Here is a 21,511-nt window from a genome sequence, read left to right as displayed (position 1 = left end):
AAAAAAAATTACATTTTTTGGGTGTATCGAAGATAGGGATGCGACACAATAGTTGTAATCCTGAGGTTTCGAGCCGAGAGGGATAAATAAATTACTTCTGACCGATCAAAGGCATCAGAAAGTTTGTAATTTTATCTTCTTAGTTTTGTTATACTATGTTGTGGCACCAATAATTTTGATAGTGTTGATTTTGTCCTCTTTGTAATTATGTATCAATGTCATGTCGTCGTATAGAATAAGTAGACTAAATTTCGAAGTACTCATTCATAATACAATACATATTCAAAATCATGAGATCGATTTAACTTCATAATTATTAGAGCGAAGAAGCAAACGTAGTGAGTAGTTAAGTCACTACTACAACATAAGCTTATTATCAGAGATAAAATAATTGGAAACATATTGTATGATGATAAACACAAGCACGCTTTTTGACACAAACCCATTAGAGATTTAAAGGCAAAGAGTCTATAACTCATAAGTCATGCCGACTTTGAGAAGCTTCGATCGAGGGATGGCGAGTGATGATGAATTGTTTTCAGCCATGATTTCCGTTTCTCACATGAGATAAACCACTCCTTTTTCTCTTGCTTTACCTACAAACTCACTCTAATCCTCGACGATCTGCAGACATCCCGAGATCGAAATTGAAGAGTTTACCGACATGATTCTCCCAGATGAACGAAGAGAAACATTAGATGAGGATACATTGATCTCATTTGCCTTCCGATGATGAATCATCATTTCCATGAGCGGTCGATTGTTTTTCCGTTTCTTTGTTCACAAACAAGATGGAAACATTGTTGTTCTCAATTTCCGGGGCTTGCCCTCCGCTAATGAAGTACTCATGACGGATAAACTCTTTCAGGTAATGCACTAATTGCCGCTCAAACTCGTGTGGATCTTCGATATCTTCTTTGTAACCATACCTCACCACACATTTGAACATCCCGAAATCTCGTGGTTCGACATAATGAAAAAGAAACCGCTCTGATAAAGCCACTCGGCTCATGGGAAGGGACTTAATCGAAACCAGCACAAACATCGAGTGAACCGATGAGACGTTCAATATGTAGTGAGAAAACAAAGGAGTGATACCTTGGACAAGCTCCGTGTAGAAGAGTTCAATCCCCGGAATACGGTTTATATTATGGTTTTGAGCCAATTCTTGAGTGAATTCGCTCGAGATCTTCTCCCTAAGCTCGTACTGGTATTTGAGGATATGAACGTAATGCCAAATCGCCATTATTACCATCAAAACACTTGCAAAAGCAAGAGGCAAATACCCTCCACTGGTGAACTTGTACATGACTGATGACAGATAAACCGTCTCTATAAACCCAAAAACGGTTAAGAAAACTAAGATCCACCAAATGCTTGTCTTCCAAACGATTAGCATTATAGGACTCACCATGAAGGTTGTAATAACCATGACGGTTACTACAACAATTCCATAAGCATTCCCAATTTTTTCGGTTGTCTTGAAGGAAATAGTGATGATAACACAAGCCACCATGAGCAAGTATTTGATCTCGGGGATGTAGACTTGCCCTTCATAGCTAGCCGATGTGTGAACAACTTTTACCCTCGGGAAACACCCGAGCCTTAGAGACTGTGAAACTATCGAAAATGCTCCATAAATCATTGCTTGGCTCGCTCTGATTGTTGATGCTACTGCCATAACAAATGTCGGCCAATACAATGGATCTACAGATTCAAGAATCGAAAGAAAGATTTCATCGAAAAAAAAAGAATCAAAAGATTAACAGTTTCAGTTGCTTGTAAGGACAAAAGGAGAAGATCTATGTTTTTAACAAACCTGAGACTGAGTCATAGAATGTGTTTAAAACATTTTCCGGATGTTTGACAAGGGCAGGAAATGTAATGCACGGAAAACTTATCTGCAACATATTTCACATTATCAGATTAATGAATGCTAAACCAACATTTTTTACATTTTCGGGTTAATGAATGATGAACCAATGTTTTTTACATTTTTCGGGTTAATGAATGATGAACCATCTAAGTTATATATATGGTCTAACCTGTATGGCTCGGACGCTGAAATGGCCGAGATCGGCAACCATGGCTTCGGTTCCTATTCGTGATTATGTGTAATTGTTAATGACAAATAAATATATAGCGAACAAAAGTGAATATTTTTCATGTATAGGGTGGGCATAAATTAATACCCGAAAATCAAATTCTTACATGTATGAGATATTCTTTTTATTCGAAACCAATAGTATAGAATCTTTCGGATGCGTAACCGAATACTCTAATTTTTTTCACTAACCGGTTTGTGTCCACCCCAATAGTCTTTAGAACTCACCTGTTGTGCAGAGTAAAACGCCGCCGAGCGGGATCCAACCTTTTTTACCGTTTCTTCTGAAGTATTGGATGATATATATGTTGGTTTAGTACTCTATGATGTACTGTTTTGCGAGCTTTCTTATGACACATTTGATGTATTGACACTTTCTATGATTTATGGATGAGGGTTTGATTCATTACGTATTGTGCATACTTTAATATGTTATGAAATCCATGTATTGTTATGAACAATACTAAACTCCCTAGCCATATGTCATTGTGGGAATAATGATATACTAAGACTAATATGATGTGTGATTGATGATCATAGAGATGATCACAGGTATTGGATACTATCACAATCATAGGTATTCGTTGGGGAACTGAATACTGGATTGATCCGCATGAGATTGTCACATGGACTAGCATCATGACTTGAATTTCATGTGACGGTTCCATGATTGGATCCTATGACCTGAGATATCTACGGAATGCAACATGAGGAGTTGCGTACTTTGAATATGTCAAACGTCCTGCGTAACAGGAGGATTATAAAGGCGTGTATCAGGTACAACACGAATCATGTGCTGGATTGAAGATAGTCAAGAAGGGATTTGTACCTCTCGTAAAAGAGAGAGATATCGCTGGACCCCTCGTGTGAGCGAGACTGTAGAAATATGTGGCCGCACTATAGACGAACGTCGTCTATCTCGTACAGTCGAACTCAGTGAACGAGAAAGCAGTCGAATCAGATAAGGTGGCTTCTCCATGCCTTATGTTCGACGTATGATATCGTGATACAAAAGGATCATCAACCGAAATCATCACTGATGTTCGTAAGATCACGAACAAACTCTATTCGAGATAGGTAGTCATAGTATCTTTCTAGAAACCGCCTATGACTTGTATAATCAAAATGGAGATTTCGGGTTATATTGCTATATCGGATGTGATAACCCATGAATTCGTCATCGATATCGAACCTTAGAAAACTCTAATTAAACTTAAAAATGACCCTAGAACATTGCCCTAAACCTACCCTAAGCAATCCCAGAGGATTGGACCGAACCGAGCGAGGAAACGGACGAAAAACGAGGGTCAAAAATTGCCAGACCGACCGGTCTACGTGTAGACCGACCGGTCTGGAGACGCCAGACCGACCGGTCTGCACACTCAGACCAGACGGTCCGATGAAACGAAATCGGATTTCGCATTTTGCTCCGCGGTTGCCACCTCCTGCTCGCCATGCAGCCGCCTCCCTCCGCTGTGCTTCGTCTGGAGGTGAGAAACTCGCCTAGGCCCGGCATTTTCCTGTCCATTCGCCCTCATTCACTCTCTCACTCTCTCAAACTCTCTTCCGAACAATTCGAAACTTTGAGCGTCGATTGGAGCTTCGATTTCGGTCGAAATCGATCAATAAATACAGAAATCAACACTAGAGAACCTCCCCAACAGAACCCCAAGCTCGAATTTGAGCTAGGTGAGTGTTTTGGATTAACCACGAATATGATAATCAAATTGAAAATGGAGATTTCTGTGTTTCGTGTGTGTATTGCATGAAATTAACCTTAGATTTGAGTTCCTGATGTTACTAGGATCATTTTGAGCTATAGCATGTTGAATTTGGTGCGAAAATACGAAATCCGAAAATCTCTGGTTCGTCTAGACTGACCGGTCCAGATAGGGACCGTCCGGTCTAGGGTTGCAGGTGGTGCGAGGAGGAAGACGACTTCCAGACCGATCAGTCTAGAGATCCCAAAGTCCTAGACCGATCGGACTAAGCATGGTCAATGGGTCAACGCGGTCTGGATGCAGACCGACCGTTCTGCGTAACCTCTAGACCGATCGGTCCAGATAGGGACCGTTCGGTCTAGGGTTGCAGGTGGTGTGAGGAGGAAGATGACCTCTAGACCGATCGGTCTGGAGATCCCGAAGTCCTAGACCGATCGATCTAGGCATGGTCAATGGGTCAACGCGGTCTAGATGCAGACCGACCGTTCCGCGTAACCCTAGACTGACCGGTCCGGAACCCTAGACCGATCGGTCCAGGCTACCGGACTACCCAGGTGAACCGAAGGGTCCAGACTGACCGGTCCAGATCCAAGATCGGACGGTCTACGCCTTACCGAACCCCAAATTTGACCGAAACGTCGCCGGAACCTCATCACGGTAAGTACAACCCTCGAGACGAGTTGAATTGATTATCCGGGATGGCCGGAACCTAATGCGATCGAACCGAAGGGGTGAACATTATGAAATGGATAATGATGAGAGGAAATACGAGAACCATAAGTAAAGACGTGTATATCTGATTAAAGTATAACCTCGTATGAATGCTTGTGATTGGGGGAATCAGGTAGTTGGCATGGCGTGAGACTTTATTCCAGAGGGCCGGGATAAGGTTGAGCGTATGATTGTAGATGGGTTGAGGTGATATCCCGATGACTGCATTGTTTGAGGTCTCCTCTTTGTGATCTCCGACCCGGGTCGGGTTTCATGTTGAGGAGGCATGATTGTGATTGATGGCCTACGAGCCGAGCTTGGAGCCGATGATATACGTGATAGTCTTGAGTGATTCGGCTATCCCGGGTTTGAGGAAATCCTACAATTACTCTGTAACCGCGTCAACATTTCACTAGCTATGGAACGAGATCGGGATTGAGTGATTCTCCCGGCAGAGACTGGCAACACATTCACCCGTGACTCAGGATTGAGCGATTCTCTCGACGATGTTATGCGGAAAGACTCTGAAAGACCTGAGCTCGGGTTTGATGAGCTTTTCCGTGGCGGACAGCCGGCGAGAGGTTGTCAGTTGTATACTGACTTCGCTCAACATAGTCGGTGGTGGCCTGGAGGAGGCACCTGGCACTCTGGTATCGAGAGGTGACATCGATATCAGAGGGGATGGTTGATGTGTTATGTTTTTATGGAGTGGAAAACTGGGTGACGTGTTTTTTTATTCCGGCGTTTGCCGAGGAGAGCGGGGGATGTACGTTGCACATGGAGAGTCCTTACCCACGTGTGTGATGCACACGTGGAGATGATTTGACGGTACTGATAGACCCGATGGGTCAAGCTATGACTGGTATATATGTCCTGGACTTGTATTGCCAGATCCGTGTGGTGTCCTATGTGTGTGATGCACATAGAGAGAATTTGACGGTTACGTCCAACGACTTGTCATCCGGACTGACTGTGATTGATAAATGTTTCCTTGCGATTGAGTGAATCTTGAGTTATGGCATGTGGTTTGTATATATACTATATACATATATCTAGTGTGTGTATAGTATTGATTGTGCATGACCATTTGCAATTTGAGTATGATCTTCGGGTTTAACCCGAAGTACTCACTAAGCATGTAGCTTATGGACGTTGTTATGCAACGTTTCAGGCTCGGAGCAGTATTGGCAGGGACAGGATGAGGGTGCTGGTGACGTGTGAGACTTTTCTGGATCATGTACTTTTTCTTCTCAGACTTATGTTTTTCGTTATCGGCGGTGACTTGGTTTTGTATTATATTGTGTTCACCGTCTTTATGTTGGTGTGTATACTACTGTACGTGGGTTTGTTAAACATAAACTTATTTCCGCTCGCAACTCGTGGGCGGGACACGGGTTACGGACGTCACATCAGATGAGCCTATTGGGTCACACACACAGGAAAGGTCAAACGCGTGAGAAAAAAACGAGAATTTCTCGGTGGAGCGGAAACCAGACCGACCGGTCCAAAAGGTCTGGACCGATCGGTCCAGCCAACCCAAACCGATCGGTCCAGACGTAGACTGCACGGTCTAGAGGTAACATGCAAATGTTGCTCGGTCTAGAAAATGTTCCAAACCGATCGGTCTACAGGTAAATGTTCCAGACCGGTCGGTTAAGAGAATACACTAATGAAATAATAGAATTATTGAATTCGTAATATAAACTATCGAAAAACACATAAGAGAAAGGTTCTTTGAATTAAATATGACATATATGCTAACAAAAATGACTAATTACAATTGTAGTAATAAACAAATTCAAATCATTAAAAAATTTGACGAAGCTAAAGAATTAATAAAAGATGTTATTCTAAAAAATTCATGAAAATAATTAATAGAAAAAAAAATAAAAATGAAAAACTACAAATAGTAAATATAATATAACAATTATAAGAAATAATTAAACTGCTAGAACAAAATAGATAGTATAGGCTTGGAAATATACTGTCTGACAAACACAAGCACGCATTTTGACACAAACCCATTAGAGATTCAAAGGCAAAGACTCTATAACTCGTAAGTCATGCCGACTTTGAGAAGCTTCGATCGAGGGATGGCGAGTGATTTATCTGCTTCTCTGCAGTTCTTCTTCAAAAAATTGTAGGCATGGTTAACTATGAACTTCTTGAACAGAGATGACGAATTGTTCTCAGCCATGATTTCCATTTCTCCCATGAGATAAACCACTCCTTTTTCTCTTGCTTTCTCCACAAACTCGGTCTGATCCTCGGTGATCTGGATACGCCCCGAAACAGTCTTGTTCGACACTGAAGAGTTTATCGACACGATTCTCCCAGATGAACGGCGAGAAACGTTTGATGAGGATACATTGATCTCATTTGCTTTCTCCGATGATGAATCATCATTGCCTTGAACGGTCGATTGTTTTCCCGTTTCTTCATTCACAAGCAATGTGGAAACATTGATGTTCTCGAGTTCGGGGCCTCCTCCTCCATTAATGAAGTACTCGTGACGAATAAACTCTTTTAGGTAATACACTAATTGATGCTCAAACTCATGTGGATCTTCGATATCTTCCTTGTAACCGTATCGCACCACACATTTGAACATTCCGAAATCTCGTGGTTCAACATAGCGGAAAAGAAACCGCTCTGATAAAGCCACTCGGTTCACAGGAAGTGGCTTAATCGAAACCATGATAAACACCGAGTGAACTGATGAAACGTTCGATATGTAGTGCGAAAACAAAGGAGTGATACCTTGGACAAGCTCGGTGTAAAAGAGTCCAATACCTGGAATACGGTGTATGTTAGGGTTTCGAGCCAATTCTTGGGTGAATTCGCTTGAGATCTTCTCCCTGAGTTCGTATTGATATTTCAGGATATGAACATAATGCCAAATCGCCATTATTACCATCAAAACACTGGCGAGAGCAAGTGGCAAATATCCTCCATTAGTGAACTTGTACATGACAGATGACACATACACCATCTCTATAACCCCGAAAACAGTCAAGAACACCAAGATCCACCAAATGCTCGTCTTCCATATGATGAGCATTATAAGACTGACCATTAAGGTTGTGATAACCATGACAGTTACCACAGCAATTCCATAGGCATTTCCAATTTTTTCGGTTGTTTTGAAGGAAATAGTGACGATAACACAAGCCACCATGAGAAGGTAGTTGATCTCAGGGATATAGACTTGCCCTTCATAACTAGCCGATGTGTGAACAACTTTTACCTTCGGAAAACACCCGAGGCGTAGAGACTGTGAAACTATCGAAAATGCTCCAGAAATCATCGCTTGACTCGCTATGATTGTTGCTGCTACCGCCAAAACAAATGTCGGCCAATACAATGGATCTGCAGATTCAAGAGTCGAAAGAAAGATTTTATCGAGAAAGAAAAAAAAGAACGAATTGAAACATTAACATATATAGTTCCATGTAAGTACACAGAGAAGATCTATGTTTTTAACAAACCTGGAATTGAGTCATAGAACGTGTTTGAAACATTTTCCGGATGTTTGACGAGATATGCAGTTTGTCCACAATAAATCATTGTAAGGGCAGGAAATGTAATGCATGAGAAACTGATCTGCAAAATTTTTATATTTATCGGATTAATAAATGATGAACCAATATTTTTTACATTTTCGGTTAATGAATGATGAACCATCTATGTTACGTGGTCTAACCTGTATGGCTCGGACGCTGAAATGGCCGAGATCGGCAAACATGGCTTCCGTTCCTATTCATTGTTTTAGAATTGTTAATGACAAATAAATATATAATGAATATTTTCATGCAGGGTGTGCATAAATACCAGAGAATCGGATATCTGAACTTTATATGAGTATCCAAATATTTCATCGAGTATCCAAATATTTTGTTCAATACAATAGTCCGGATATGAAATTACGATACTCAAATCTTTTGAATACGTATCCCAATATTCTAATTTTTTTTAGGCAACCAATCTATGTCCACACCTCTAGTCTTTAGAACTCACCAGTTATGCAGAGAATAATGCCGCCGAGCGAGATCCAACCCTTTTTACCGTTTCTTCTAAAGTATTGGATGATATATAACGGGTTAATGGCGCGCAAAACGGTGATATCATGTTTGAATAAGTTGTAGAGTCCGATCCCCGTGAGGAACGAGAACCAAATGAGGATGATCGGAGCGAAGGAGAATCCGACTTTATCGGTTCCGAATCGCTGAAAGGCGAAGAGAAGGATCAAGATTGCGACCGAAACTCCAACTACTGCATCTGCACATATATATCCAAAGCCAAAGCCAACAAAGTAAGTCAGAATTTAGAAATATAGAAAATGAGGTTTGAAAAAAAAAACACGACATATGTTAAGAATGTGACATTACCTTGTCCAAGAGATTTGATTCCACCAACCGAAGAAAGCACTTTTTGATCAAAAGAAAGAGAGAAAAAGAATCTGTTAGTTGTTTCTTTGAACAGACCAACTCAAATGGGATATATATATATATACACACGTTCTTATGATGAGAAGGATATATATACATGGGATATATATATATATATATATATATATATGCGTATACCTGAGATGGAAGGGGTGAGAACACCATCACCAATGACCATGGAAGTGCCCATGATGGTGAGGAGGAAGAGAAGAATCTGAGAGAATCTGCTGTTCTCGAGCTTCTCTTTGATCTTGTGGGCTCTTTCAAGTTGTGTCGTTGGAGGTTCAAGCCTATAGTTCGATAGCTCTTTGTCCTCGGGCTCTTGGTTTGGAATCATTCCGATTTTCGCATATCGACATATCAATGAATATAACGCAAACGTTCCTCCTGCATCCATAACATATATGTATATTATATATTCGGTACGTGCGTATGTTTGGTTCATATATATACATATATATATATATATATAAATTAAACGACGTATAATTCAACAATGAGATCATCACAGTATAAACCATTCCAGCATCCAATTCAACAATGACATCATACCATGAAACATAAAAAGTCAAACCTGCGACATCGTACTGGAGCTCTTAGGAAAACCAAAATATACCAAAGATGCGAATCTATGAATACAATAAAAAAGCCAACGCTACCTTCAATTATTTCTTTTATTTTTTTCACAAAAAGCACTTAATTGGAATAGGCTTAATTTCATCAGAATTACACAGTCAAGTTTCAATATGGTTTCGGTTCATTTTTTTTTAAATATCGAAATTAAATTTAGAAGAAAAAAAACTAATTTATTCGGTTCTATTCCGGCAAAATAAAGATGTATTATTCTCTAATCATTTTCATTATTTAAATATTAAATCTGGTTTCGAAAACTTCGATTATTTTCAAAATAACGCAAAAATAATTAAATAGATCCGCGCACACATATATATATATATATGGAAGTAAACGATATTAAAAAAATAACAAATTAAATACAAAATCAAAATATAGAGTAAATTATACCTTCGCCGTTGTCGTTGGCCTGGAGGACGATGAAGACGTACTTGAGAAGGGGAATGAGAACGAGCGTGTAGATGATGATCGAGAGAACACCAACCACGTCATCTTTGTCGTCGATCCCATCTGTGAAAGTGCTCGCATATACATACAATGGCGATGTCCCTATATCTCCGTACACTACTCCCATGCTTTGAAACGCCAAACTCAGCGTCGTTCTCCAACTCATCTTTAAAAACAAAATCACAAATTTTATATATATGTATATATATATATATAAAGAATCAAATAATATAATTGGTATAGATCTTGATTCTTGGAACTATCGAAATCGTCAATAAAACAATATTGATTATATTAGTTAAATAGGCTTTCAGTAGAAGATAATAGGAGCTTCCAACAATATTCTAATTAAATCTCTAATTATATCTATATCTACACACACACCAAGTAAGGATGGACGATATTTGGTAGAGTTATTTAAGAATCGAAAATAATTAAAAATAATGATATATATTATATATTAGACGACTAGGTTTTTCTACGATTATTTTCTAACTTTAAATCTAGAATAGTAAGAGTTTTTAATAATATTTTGTTCAAATTTCGAAAAGTAAAATATGTAATACCAAAGAAGGTTTGATGATATTCGCTGGAGTTTTTCCTCCCTCCATATGAAAAGAATCGATACGATCGAGTTTCTCCCATGACATCTGATACAAGAACATATGAGATGTATATATTAGTACTATAGGAAGAACAAGATTCTCCATCTAACGAAAGATTGATCGAAAATTATATATTTTCATATATATGATTGATTTTGCAAGCAAATGTTGTAATCAATATATATATATATATATCAGAAAATGTGAAGAGCATACCTTCCTGTCTTTCGACTCGTTCTCATGACCCGCTCGGTCATTGGTTGGCTGTTCATCTTCCATCTCTCTCTCTCTCTCTCGGGTTTGTTTTTGTGGGCTTTAGAGAGAGTAGAAATGCTCGCAAGGGAAGGATCGGTGTTTATAGGCAACAAGATTCATTGACTTTGATTGAAGAATGTGCCAATGGTGAATAGCCACTTACTCCCATTCTCAATAAACACACCTTTTTTTAGTGATTATACCCCAATGTTTGGACGCGTTCCTTACATGTCTTGCTGTCAACTGTTCAACTGTTAAACGAATCGGCTTGCTTAATTAGGGCAAATCTCGTGTGCAAACAACGCGCACTCCATATATAGTAACTTTATTGTTTTGGTGAAGTGCATATATAGTAATTGCAATATATATATACACACACACACGGAGATATGTTGTTAATGCTAGGGTTTAATTTCTTCAATAATATTAAGATAAATACTCTCTGCTTTTCACAATGTTTGTCATTTTAGCTTTTTCACATTTTTTTAAAAAAACAAGAAAAAGCCATATATACCCCCTAATAACACAAAAATTGATGTTACAATTAATAATCTATTGGAATTTATTAGTTTTTATTAAGGATAAAATTAAAAATTATTTTAATATTTTATCTAGGAAACCTAAAATGATAACTATTTAGTAACACAAAAAAAACGTCAAGTTTAATTCATATTGCATTTAATGAAAAATTAGTATTGATTTCATGTGAGTACTACTAATACAACAAACCTAATTTTTGGATTCTTTTTTACCTTGTGACTAGCTAGTGTTTCAAAGATTAATTTTCCTAACATTTACCTTTGAATACATAGATAACAATCCTCATGTGTATTTTCTATCCAAATTATTCAATTTAATTCATATTTAATTTAAATAGGATACTGTTAAAAAAATTGAAGTTAATATGATTCAAAAGAGCCAAAATGAATCAACTATATATGTATGTATGTATGTATGGGAACCAAAACCGCATTATTTTTTTAGCTTGGAGTGATGTAATTTATATATATAGACGTACTTTAAAATATATAAAAAAAACGGCCCAACTATTGATGAATGGAGAGAGGGAGAGAGTCAACCAGGGTCCCAGAACATCGTACGGGTGGCCGAAGCAAATAAAATATAAATTAAAGATGCTAATCACGTCATAAAAATATCTAACTTTGCCTCTAATTATCCCATTTGGGTGATAGAGCGGTCGATTTGAGAGTGCAAGGCATCTGAAAATCACGTGTTATTTGGTGGAGAGAGATGTAATTTCTTGACCAAAATAGCTCATATACAAAGGTTGATCTCGGATTTAGAGTGGCTATAGTTGGGTCAAAAATCCGGAGAATCATCCTGGTTATAAAATTTTTTTTTTATCTCTAATAAATTTGTAATGATGGCGATGGCGACGACTCTAAGCTCAATATCAATCGAAAATGTATATATTCCGAACATAATATATATAGGATGATTCTACTTGTAATAAACATATAATAATTTCGATAATTTCAATAAAATAACCAAACAATGTTATATTTTTGGAGTTCAAAGAATACCCATATGAATAAAAATTAATATAAAATAAAGTTATGCATACATAACGTCACAATTAGTATGCGTAACAAAATTTGTTACAATAGTAGTTGTAGCAATAATGTACCACTTGATCATTATAAAATTTAGTCTAATCCTATAATTACCTAATAATTAGAATTTTTCTTTTTCCTGCTATATTCATCAAACTTGGACAATTTTATTTGAATGACATCAGCACCCAATACTTTTATTTTACCGTAAAATTTGACCTTTATTAGTGCACATTTCCAATTTAGATTATATTTAGTTTAATTTATTTTTAGATAACATCTAACCATTTTTTAAAATAAAATTATTTTAAAAAGGTTATACTGTGATCGTTGTGATATGTGACTCACTGACAATAAAATAATAAAATTAAGCAAATAAAAAATCATAAGATTCATAATTAACTTAAATAAACAATTCATACATTTAGAAATAATTTAAATAACCAGCTCACAATAACAAAATATAATACTAATCAGTTCACAATAACGAAATATAATACTATTTGTAAAAAATAACTTAATTCTTTAACTTCAAATCATGTGATTTAAATCCAATCTTGTCTATTATAGAAGGGAAGGTCCTGTTAGGATTAATATGGAAAATAATTTCGGAGAGAAAGATAAACTCACACGGATGAACACGAAGTTATGGGAAGTCTCGAAGCATGGGTTAGACGCTTTCCAAAGAGTATATTTACCCCAACACAAAGTTGTTTTGGGTTAAGGTAAAGTACCCTCAAGATACAACGAGACTTAATGTTTTTTCTCAAGAAGCAAAACTCGGGAAAAACCATCACTCTTATTCAAGAATGTTTTTACTCTTTTCTTTAGAATGGATAGACGATTTTTTTTTATGATGATACAAAGTCACCAAGTCGGGTTTATATAGCCATGAATTTTAAGTTACTCTTATTAATTCAAATAACTTATTTGTTAATTGAATGACATGTTATACAAACATGTAATAACTTTTCCACAAAGAAAGAAGTTTCATTCAAACGAAAACTTATGTTGATTAATTGCAAGTAGCTTAATTTTTTTATTGAATTTATAATCTAACTTTAACAATCCCCCACTAGATTGCTAATTCCAACGAATCGACAATATATCACGATAATGCATAAAGGATATGTATCTTTTAGATTTAAACCTTCGCTTAGTACTAACTTCTCAAGACTCAAACAAGGTGATCGGTTGCTCAACACTTAAACCGACATTCTAAAATTAGAATCAGAGAAACTGTACACAAAGTCGTTTACCATTTGAGTAAAAGTATAATTTTATTAGCACCGTTATGGCTATGTGTTCATCCCGTTTCACGAACATGTACGAGATAAACCTTTTGAAAACTCTCGTTTGAAGCGGCACCACTTCATGCTCGTATAGTTGGACATCGCGACACTCAAGTCCATCCATTAAGAGTATTCAACTTATCCTCCTGAAACTTAAGCACTAAATCCTATATACTTTAGTGTAATATGTCATTCAATAACTTGTTATTACCCTTTAAACATCGAGACTAACTTTTATTAGATCGAGGTTGGGTTACCATTATCAACGACGTGAGATGATGAAATAAGTTTAAGACCCATCTTAGCGGTGGTACTCCAAACCATCTCTTTAGACAACGCTTTTGTCAAAGGATCCGCTAGATTATCACTTGACTTAACATAGGTAATGGTCATCACTCCATCCCTGATTAATTGTCTTACACATGTCTCAAACTTATGTGTCCATACTTTTCATTGTATACTTTATTATACGCACGAGACATGGCTGACTTATTATCGCGATAAACGGAAATGACAACTATTTGTTGTGGCCACAACTTTATATCTAACAAGAGATCTCTTAGCAATTCCGCTTCCTTGTCGGCGGCCGCCAAAGCTATAAACTCAGCCTCCATTGTAGAATGTGTGATGTAAATTTGTTTCTTAGAGGCCCAACTAAAGGCTCCTCCTCCAATCATAAAATCCAACCCGAAGTTTATTTATTATCATTTATACTCGTAATCCAACTTGCATCTGAATACCCTTCTAGCACTGCATGTGTTATTGTGACATGGGCTATTTGAGTTGTAATTGGAATGGTAACTCTCAACTTCATTTCACAATAAAGGAAAGAATAGACACCCAGATCGAAATTAAGGCTTAAATAACGAGATCATTAATCAATCGGCCACAAGAAACTTACGTTTCACGAGCTTCTACCAAGTATGGTGTTTGTCGAACTCGATCTTAGAAGCTCTCCTGTTGAACTCCGATTGAATCGTTACCGTAGATCTCGGATCCTCCCTTTTCGCGCCATCCACACCATTACTGACCGTTGCCGGTGAAATCGATTTCCTCAGCCTCTCCGTGATATCGAAGAACTCATCTGTCCGATCTCGGTACGACGATTGCCCATGTTTTACTCATTCTTCTTAATTTTTGCAGAAGAGAAAAAAAAGGTAATAATTGAAAGTTTCCATTCATAATACAATACATATTCAAAATCAGAAGATCAATTTAACTTCATGATTATTCAAGCAAAGAAGCAAACACAATGAGTAGTCAGTCACTACTACAACATAAGCTTATTACAAGAGACAAATAACTTGGAAACATACTGTCTGATAAACATAAGCACGTATTTTGACACAAATCCATTAGAGATTCAAAGGCAAAGACTCTATAACTCGTAAGTCATACCGATTTTGAGAAGCTTCGATCGAGGGATGACCAGTGATTTATCTCCTTCTCTGCAATTCTTCTTCAAGAAGTTGTAGGCATGGTTAACTATGAACTTCTTGAACAGAGATGATGAATTGTTTTCAGCCATGATTTCTGTTTCTCCCATGAGATAAACCACTCCTTTTTCTCTTGCTTTATCCACAAACTCGGTTTGATCCTCGGCGATCTGCATATGTCTTGAAACGGTCTTGTTCGAAACTGAAGAGTTTAGCAACACGATTCTCCCGGATGAACGGCGAGAAACATTAGATGAGGATACGTTGATCTCATTTTCTTTCTCCGACGATGAATCATCATTGCCTTGAACGGTCGATTGATTTCTCGTTTCTTCATTTATAAGCAAGGTGGGAACATTGTTGTCTTCGAGTTCCGTGGCTCCTCCTCCGCTAATGAAGTACTCGCGACGGATAAACTCCTTCAGGTAATGCACTAATTGACACTCAAACTCATGTGGATCTTCGATATATTCCTTATAACCATACCTCACCACGCATTTGAACATTCCGAAATCTCGTGGTTCAACATAGCGGAAAAAAAACCGCTCTGATAAAGTCACTCGGTTCACGGGAAGTGACTTAATCGAAACCAGTACGAACACCGAGTGAATTGATGAAACATTCGATATGTAGTGAGAAAACAAAGGAGTGATACCTTGGACAAGCTCCGTGTAGAAGAGTCCAATCCCCGCAATACGGTGTATGTTAGAGTTTCGAGTCAATTCCCGGGGGAATTCGCTGGAGATCTTCTCCCTGAGCTCGTACTGATACTTGAGGATATGAACGTAATGCCAAATCGCCATAATTACCATTAAAACACTGGCAAGAGCAAGAGGCAAATACCCTCCACTGGTGAACTTGTACATGACTGATGACAGATAAACCATCTCTATAAACCCGAAAATGGTCAAAAACACTAAGATCCACCAAATACTTGTCTTCCACACGATTAGCATTATAAGACTCGCCATGAAGGTTGTAATAACCATGACGGTTACTACAGCTATTCCATAAGCATGCCCAATTTTTTCGGTTGTCTTGAAGGAAATAGTGACGATAACACAAGCCACCATGAGCAAATAGTTGATCTCAGGGATATAAACTTGCCCTTCATAGCTAGCTGACGTGTGGACAACTTTTACCCTCGGGAAACACCCGAGCCGTAGAGACTGTGAAACTATCGAAAATGCTCCAGAAATCATTGCTTGGCTCGCTATGATCGTTGCTGCTACTGCCATAACAAATGTCGGCCAATACAATGGATCTACAGATTCAAGAATCGAAAGTAAGGTTTCGTCGAAAAAGAAAAAAAAGAAAGAATCGAAAAATGTTTCAATTGCCTGTAAGGACAAAAGGAGAAGATCTATGTTTTAACGAACCTGGAACTGAGTCATAGAATGTGTTTGAAACATTTTCTGGATGTTTGATGAGATATGCAGTTTGTCCACAATAAATCGAAACAAGGGCAGGGAATGTAATGCACGAAAAACTTATCTGCAACATATTTCACATTATCGGATTAATGAATGATGAACCAATATTTTTTACATTTTATGGTTAATGAATAATGAACCGTTTAAGTTATATGGTCTAACCTGTATGGCTCGGACGCTGAAATGGCCGAGATCGGCAAACATGGCTTCGGTTCCTATTCATGGTTATGTGTAATTGTTAATGACAAATAAATATATAGCGAACAATAATGAATATTTTCACGTATAGGGTGGGCATAAATTAATACCCGAAAATCAAATTCTTATGTGTATGAGATTTTTTTTTATTTAATACAAATAGCATGAAATGTTTTGGGATACGTAACTGGATAGTCTTTACTCTTTAGAACTCACCTGTTGTGCAGAGTAAAACGCCGCCGAGTGAGATCCAACCTTTTTTACCATTTCTTCTGAAGTATTGAATGATATATAACGGGTTAACAGCGCGCAGAACAGTAATATCATATTTGAATAAGTTGTAGAGTCCGATCCCCGTGAGGAACAAGAACCAAATGAGGATGATCGGGGCGAAGGAGAATCCGACTTTATCAGTTCCAAATCGCTGAAACGCGAAGAGAAAGATCAAGATTGCAACCGAAATTCCAACTACTGCATCTGCACATATATATCAAAAGCCAAAGCCAACAAAGTAAATTAGAATTTAGAAATATAGAAAATGAGGCTTTAAAAAAAAACACGACACATGTTAAGAATGTGACATTACCTTGTCCAAGAGATTTGATTCCACCAACCGAAGAAAGCACTTATTGATCAAGAAAGAAAGAAAAAAATCTGTTAGTCGATTCTTTGAACAGACCAACTCAAATGGGATATATATATATATACACACACGTTCTTAACTTCTTATGATGAGAAGGATATATATACATGGGAGATATATATATATATAATACCTGAGATGGAAGGAGTGAGCACACCATCACCAATGACCATGGAAGTGCCCATGATGGTGAGGAGGAAGAGAAGAATCTGAGAGAATCTGCTGTTCTCGAGCTTCTCTTTGATCTTGTGGGCTCTTTCAAGTTGTGTTGTTGGAGGTTCAAGCCTATAGTTCGATAGCTCTTTGTCTTCCGGTTCTTGGTTTGGAATCAATCCGATTTTCGCATATCGACACATCAATGAATATAACGCAAACGTTCCACCTGCATCCATAATATATATATTATACATTCGGTACGTACGTGTATATATATATAAATAATTCAACAATGAGATTATTCCAGCTTGATGCACATTTCATCGATAAAAAAAAACTATTCCAGCTTGATGCACATTTCATCGATAAAAAAAAAACTATTCCAGCTTCCAAATCTTAAAAAACCAACATGGCGAGATCATGCCATGAAACATAAAAAGTCAAACCTGCGACATCGTAATAGAGCTCTTAGGAAAACCAATATATACCAAAGATGCGAATCTATGAATACAATAAAAAAGACAACGCTACATTCAATTATTTATTTTATTTATTTTTTCATAAAAAGCACTTGGAGTAGGCTTAACCACGTCTATTTCTTCATTAATTTCATCAGAATTACACAATCAAATTTCAATATGGTTTTGGTTTAATTTGTTTTGATTCATTTTTTTTTAATATCGAAACTAAATTTAGAAGAAAAAAACTAATTTATTCGGTTCTATTCAGTCTCCAGTTTTTATTAAACAATTGCTCGGCAAAATAAAGATATATTATTTTCAATTCATTTTTTAAATATTAAATCTGGTTTCGAAAACTTCGATTAAGAAAAAACAATTTTACCTAAATGAACCGAATAAAATTCAGCCACTTCTGTTCCTTCCTACAACTAATTAAAAATATAAACACTAAACAAAGTCTTTCATGTACCACTCGAACTATATTATAAATTTCATACGGAAGCGTATATATATATTTCCTCAAAACCGATAATTTTTTACGCAAAAAATAACTAAATAAATGGATTCGTACACATATATATGGAAGTAAACGATATTAAAAAAATAACAAATTAAATACAAAATCAAAATATAGAGTAAATTATACCTTCGCCGTTGTCGTTGGCCTGGAGGACGATGAAGACGTACTTGAGAAGGGGGATGAGAGCGAGCGTGTAGATGATGAGCGAGAGAACACCAACCACATCATCTTTGTCGTCGATCCCATCTGTGAAAGTGCTCGCATATACATACAATGGCGACGTCCCTATATCTCCGTACACCACTCCCATGCTTTGAAACGCCAAACTCAGTGTCGTTCTCCAACTCATCTTAATTTTTTTTTAAAAAAACATTATATATAATATATAAGAATCAAATTGGTATAGATATTGATTCTTGAAACTAACAAAATCATCCACAAAACAGTAAATAGGCTTTCAGTAGAACTCTAAGTCTAAGATAATAGGAGTTTCCAACAAAATCTTAATTAAATCTGTAATAAAAAAACAATCGGAAAAAAAATTATATGTATTATATTAGACGGCTAGATTTTTCTACCATTTTATTCTAACTTTAAATCGAGAATAATATGTACGGGTTTCATCTGATAAATATTTTACTCATATCTCTAAAAATTTAATACCAAAAAAGGTTTGGCGATATTCGATGGAGTTTTTCCAACCTCCATGTAGAAAGAGTTAATACGATCGAGTTTTTCCCATGATATCTGATGCAAGAACACAAGATATTAGTAAACAAGATTCACCATAAAACTATAATGAAAGATTGATCGAAATTATTTTCGTATATACGATTGATTTTGCTAGCAAATGTTGATGCCTTTATATGATCAGAAAATGTGAAGAGCATACATATACCTTCCTGTCTTTCAACTTGTTCTCATGACTCACTTGGTCATTCGTTTGCTGTTCATCCTCCATCTCTCTCTCTCTCTCTCTCTCTCTCAGGTGTGAAAAGGGACTAGTGTAAGTTCTGAAATGCTCAAAAGGGATTTTGCTTAGGTAAATTCTCTTGACTATGACTTAAATAACGCACCAACGGTGAATAGCCATTTACTCCCATTCTCAATTATTACACTTTCTTAAAGTGCTTATACCAACGTCTGGACGCGTTCCGTACACGTCTTGCTTGAACTGTTAAACAAATATTGCTTAGGTCAAATCTCTTGTAAAAGGCAAAATATCACAAATATCTCCCAAAAAGAGAAAATTATCAACCATATGATTTAAGGGTTTAAAAAACTAACATTTTTAATAAATTTGTAAAAAATAGCATTATATTTAGATTTCCAGAAAAACTAATATTTTCAACAAAATTACAAAATAACCAGTATGACTATATATGATCAATATAACTTGTGAGGCGGTTTGACTAGTATGATCAATTATTTAGATGTTAAATATATAGAAAGAGAAAACGATTATTAAAAAATAAATTAAAAGATTGTGATAGAATTTTTTAATTTTATTTTAAAATAAAAAAATTAAAATATTACTATTCTCTGTAAAAAAAAATCTTTAATAATAAATAAATTATATAAAACAAAATAAAATTATCAAACATATAATTTAAAGAAAAATAAATATGGGGTCCTCTTGAAGGTGGGGTAACGCCTCGAGGCCGCTATAGAATGTTAAAGCTATCCTCACACACCAACACAGGATGTTTTAGTTTGTTTTGTTCTCACTCGCACACATCACGAAAAGTATTTTTCAAGAGGTCACCCATCCTAAAACTATTCCAAATCGAGCACACTTAATTTTGGAGTTCTCTCGAGATGGGCAACCGAAAAGGTAGATGCATCTTCTTGCTATTAGTAGCTCAATCAATTCTTTTAAGTTATCTTGGACTGTGTAATCTCATACCTACAGAGCACTCCGGTCTCTCTCATTCCGGTGCGTTCGATTCATCCCTATACCCCTATTCAGAAACTCGTCAGGAGCCGCTATCGTCCATGTCTCACGCACCTGCGAGCACTCCCCGTCCTCCTACGGTACTAGGACTGTTACAGGCCCACTAGCTTCCGCCTGGTTCATCCTCGAACTACATCGTATTGGGAGAGTATCGGCTCTGATATCATTTGTAACGCCCCGAGGCCGCTACGGAATATTAAAGCTATCCTCACACACCAACACGGAACTTTTTAGCGTGTTTTGTCCTCACTCGCACACATCCCGGAAAGTACTTCCTAGGAGATCACCCATCCTACGACTACTCCAAAGCGAACACATTTAACTTTGGAGTTCTCTCGAGATAGGCAACCAAAACGGTAGATGCATCTTGTTAATATGAGTAGCTCATACTTACACAGCCATAGATCGCTCTCATTCTGGTGTGTTCGATTCATCCCTGTACCCCCTACCCAGAAGCTTGTCAGGAGCCGCTTGTGTCCGTGCCTCTCGCACCGATGACCACTCCTCACCCTTCTACGATACCCGAACTGTCATAGTGGGGCCCTGTGCAACTCTCCATTTGCACACCCCTTGAGACGGCTCTGGATATAATTTAGGTTTAGACGACCGAATCGAAAAACTATCATTATTATCAACTACTCTTGAAATACCTCAAGAATAACAGTTTTATGAAACTGAAAAAATAGTCTTAGATTACAATAGAGATGAAAATCCATACGAAAAATTATTTTCTTATCAAAGGTGAAGGGAAGGGAGTAGTAAACATCGATTACATAATAAACGAACATTCGAATAATATAAGGGATACAAAGATTATGAACCGGAATTATATCGTAATCAATATATCCCAAAAGTGAACGAATGGAAAAAGTCTCTTTTGAATACATCCCTAAATATGACACCTTCACGGCAAAATCTCC

The 21,511-nt window shown here is 37.0% G+C and overlaps 1 protein-coding gene and 1 pseudogene across 2 annotated transcripts; both read right to left on the bottom strand.

The window, feature by feature from the left end:
- Positions 1-468: 468 nt before the first annotated feature.
- Positions 469-2,405, bottom strand: LOC104821873 (annotated as a pseudogene).
- Positions 2,406-6,487: 4,082 nt separating this feature from the next.
- On the bottom strand, positions 6,488-18,981 carry LOC104821633 (potassium transporter 5-like). 2 transcript variants are annotated; one of them, XM_010552558.1, is made up of 9 exons: positions 10,886-10,972; positions 10,631-10,714; positions 10,008-10,230; positions 9,123-9,371; positions 8,925-8,963; positions 8,554-8,814; positions 8,240-8,292; positions 8,025-8,139; positions 6,488-7,905 (listed from the first exon to the last, which is right to left on the bottom strand). In XM_010552558.1, exons 1-9 carry the CDS (start codon positions 10,946-10,948, stop codon positions 6,584-6,586), a joined length of 2,409 nt encoding a protein of 802 aa, XP_010550860.1. In that variant the 5' UTR covers positions 10,949-10,972; the 3' UTR covers positions 6,488-6,583. The 2 variants fall into 2 exon arrangements, with proteins under 2 accessions (XP_010550860.1, XP_010550861.1); XM_010552559.1 differs by lacking the exons at positions 10,008-10,230; positions 10,631-10,714; positions 10,886-10,972 and adding an exon at positions 18,764-18,981.
- Between the last annotated feature and the right edge of the window lie 2,530 nt (positions 18,982-21,511).

The sequence above is a fragment of the Tarenaya hassleriana genome, unplaced genomic scaffold (assembly GCF_000463585.1).
Source record: "Tarenaya hassleriana unplaced genomic scaffold, ASM46358v1 Cleome34, whole genome shotgun sequence".
Classification (NCBI taxonomy): Eukaryota; Viridiplantae; Streptophyta; class Magnoliopsida; order Brassicales; family Cleomaceae; genus Tarenaya; species Tarenaya hassleriana.
This window is presented reverse-complemented; position numbering and strand designations above follow the sequence as displayed.

Bases quoted from the DNA above. Each gene is read 5' to 3' on its own strand.
- LOC104821633 (XM_010552558.1), bottom strand. From the start codon at position 10,948: ATGGAAGATGAACAGCCAACCAATGACCGAGCGGGTCATGAGAACGAG. The intron at 10,231-10,630 runs GTATTACATATT...TTGTTTTTAAAG, and splicing joins ATATCATCAAACCTTCTTTG to ATGAGTTGGAGAACGACGCT. The intron at 8,293-8,553 runs GTGAGTTCTAAA...AACAATGAATAG, and splicing joins CATTATTCTCTGCATAACTG to GAACGGAAGCCATGTTTGCC.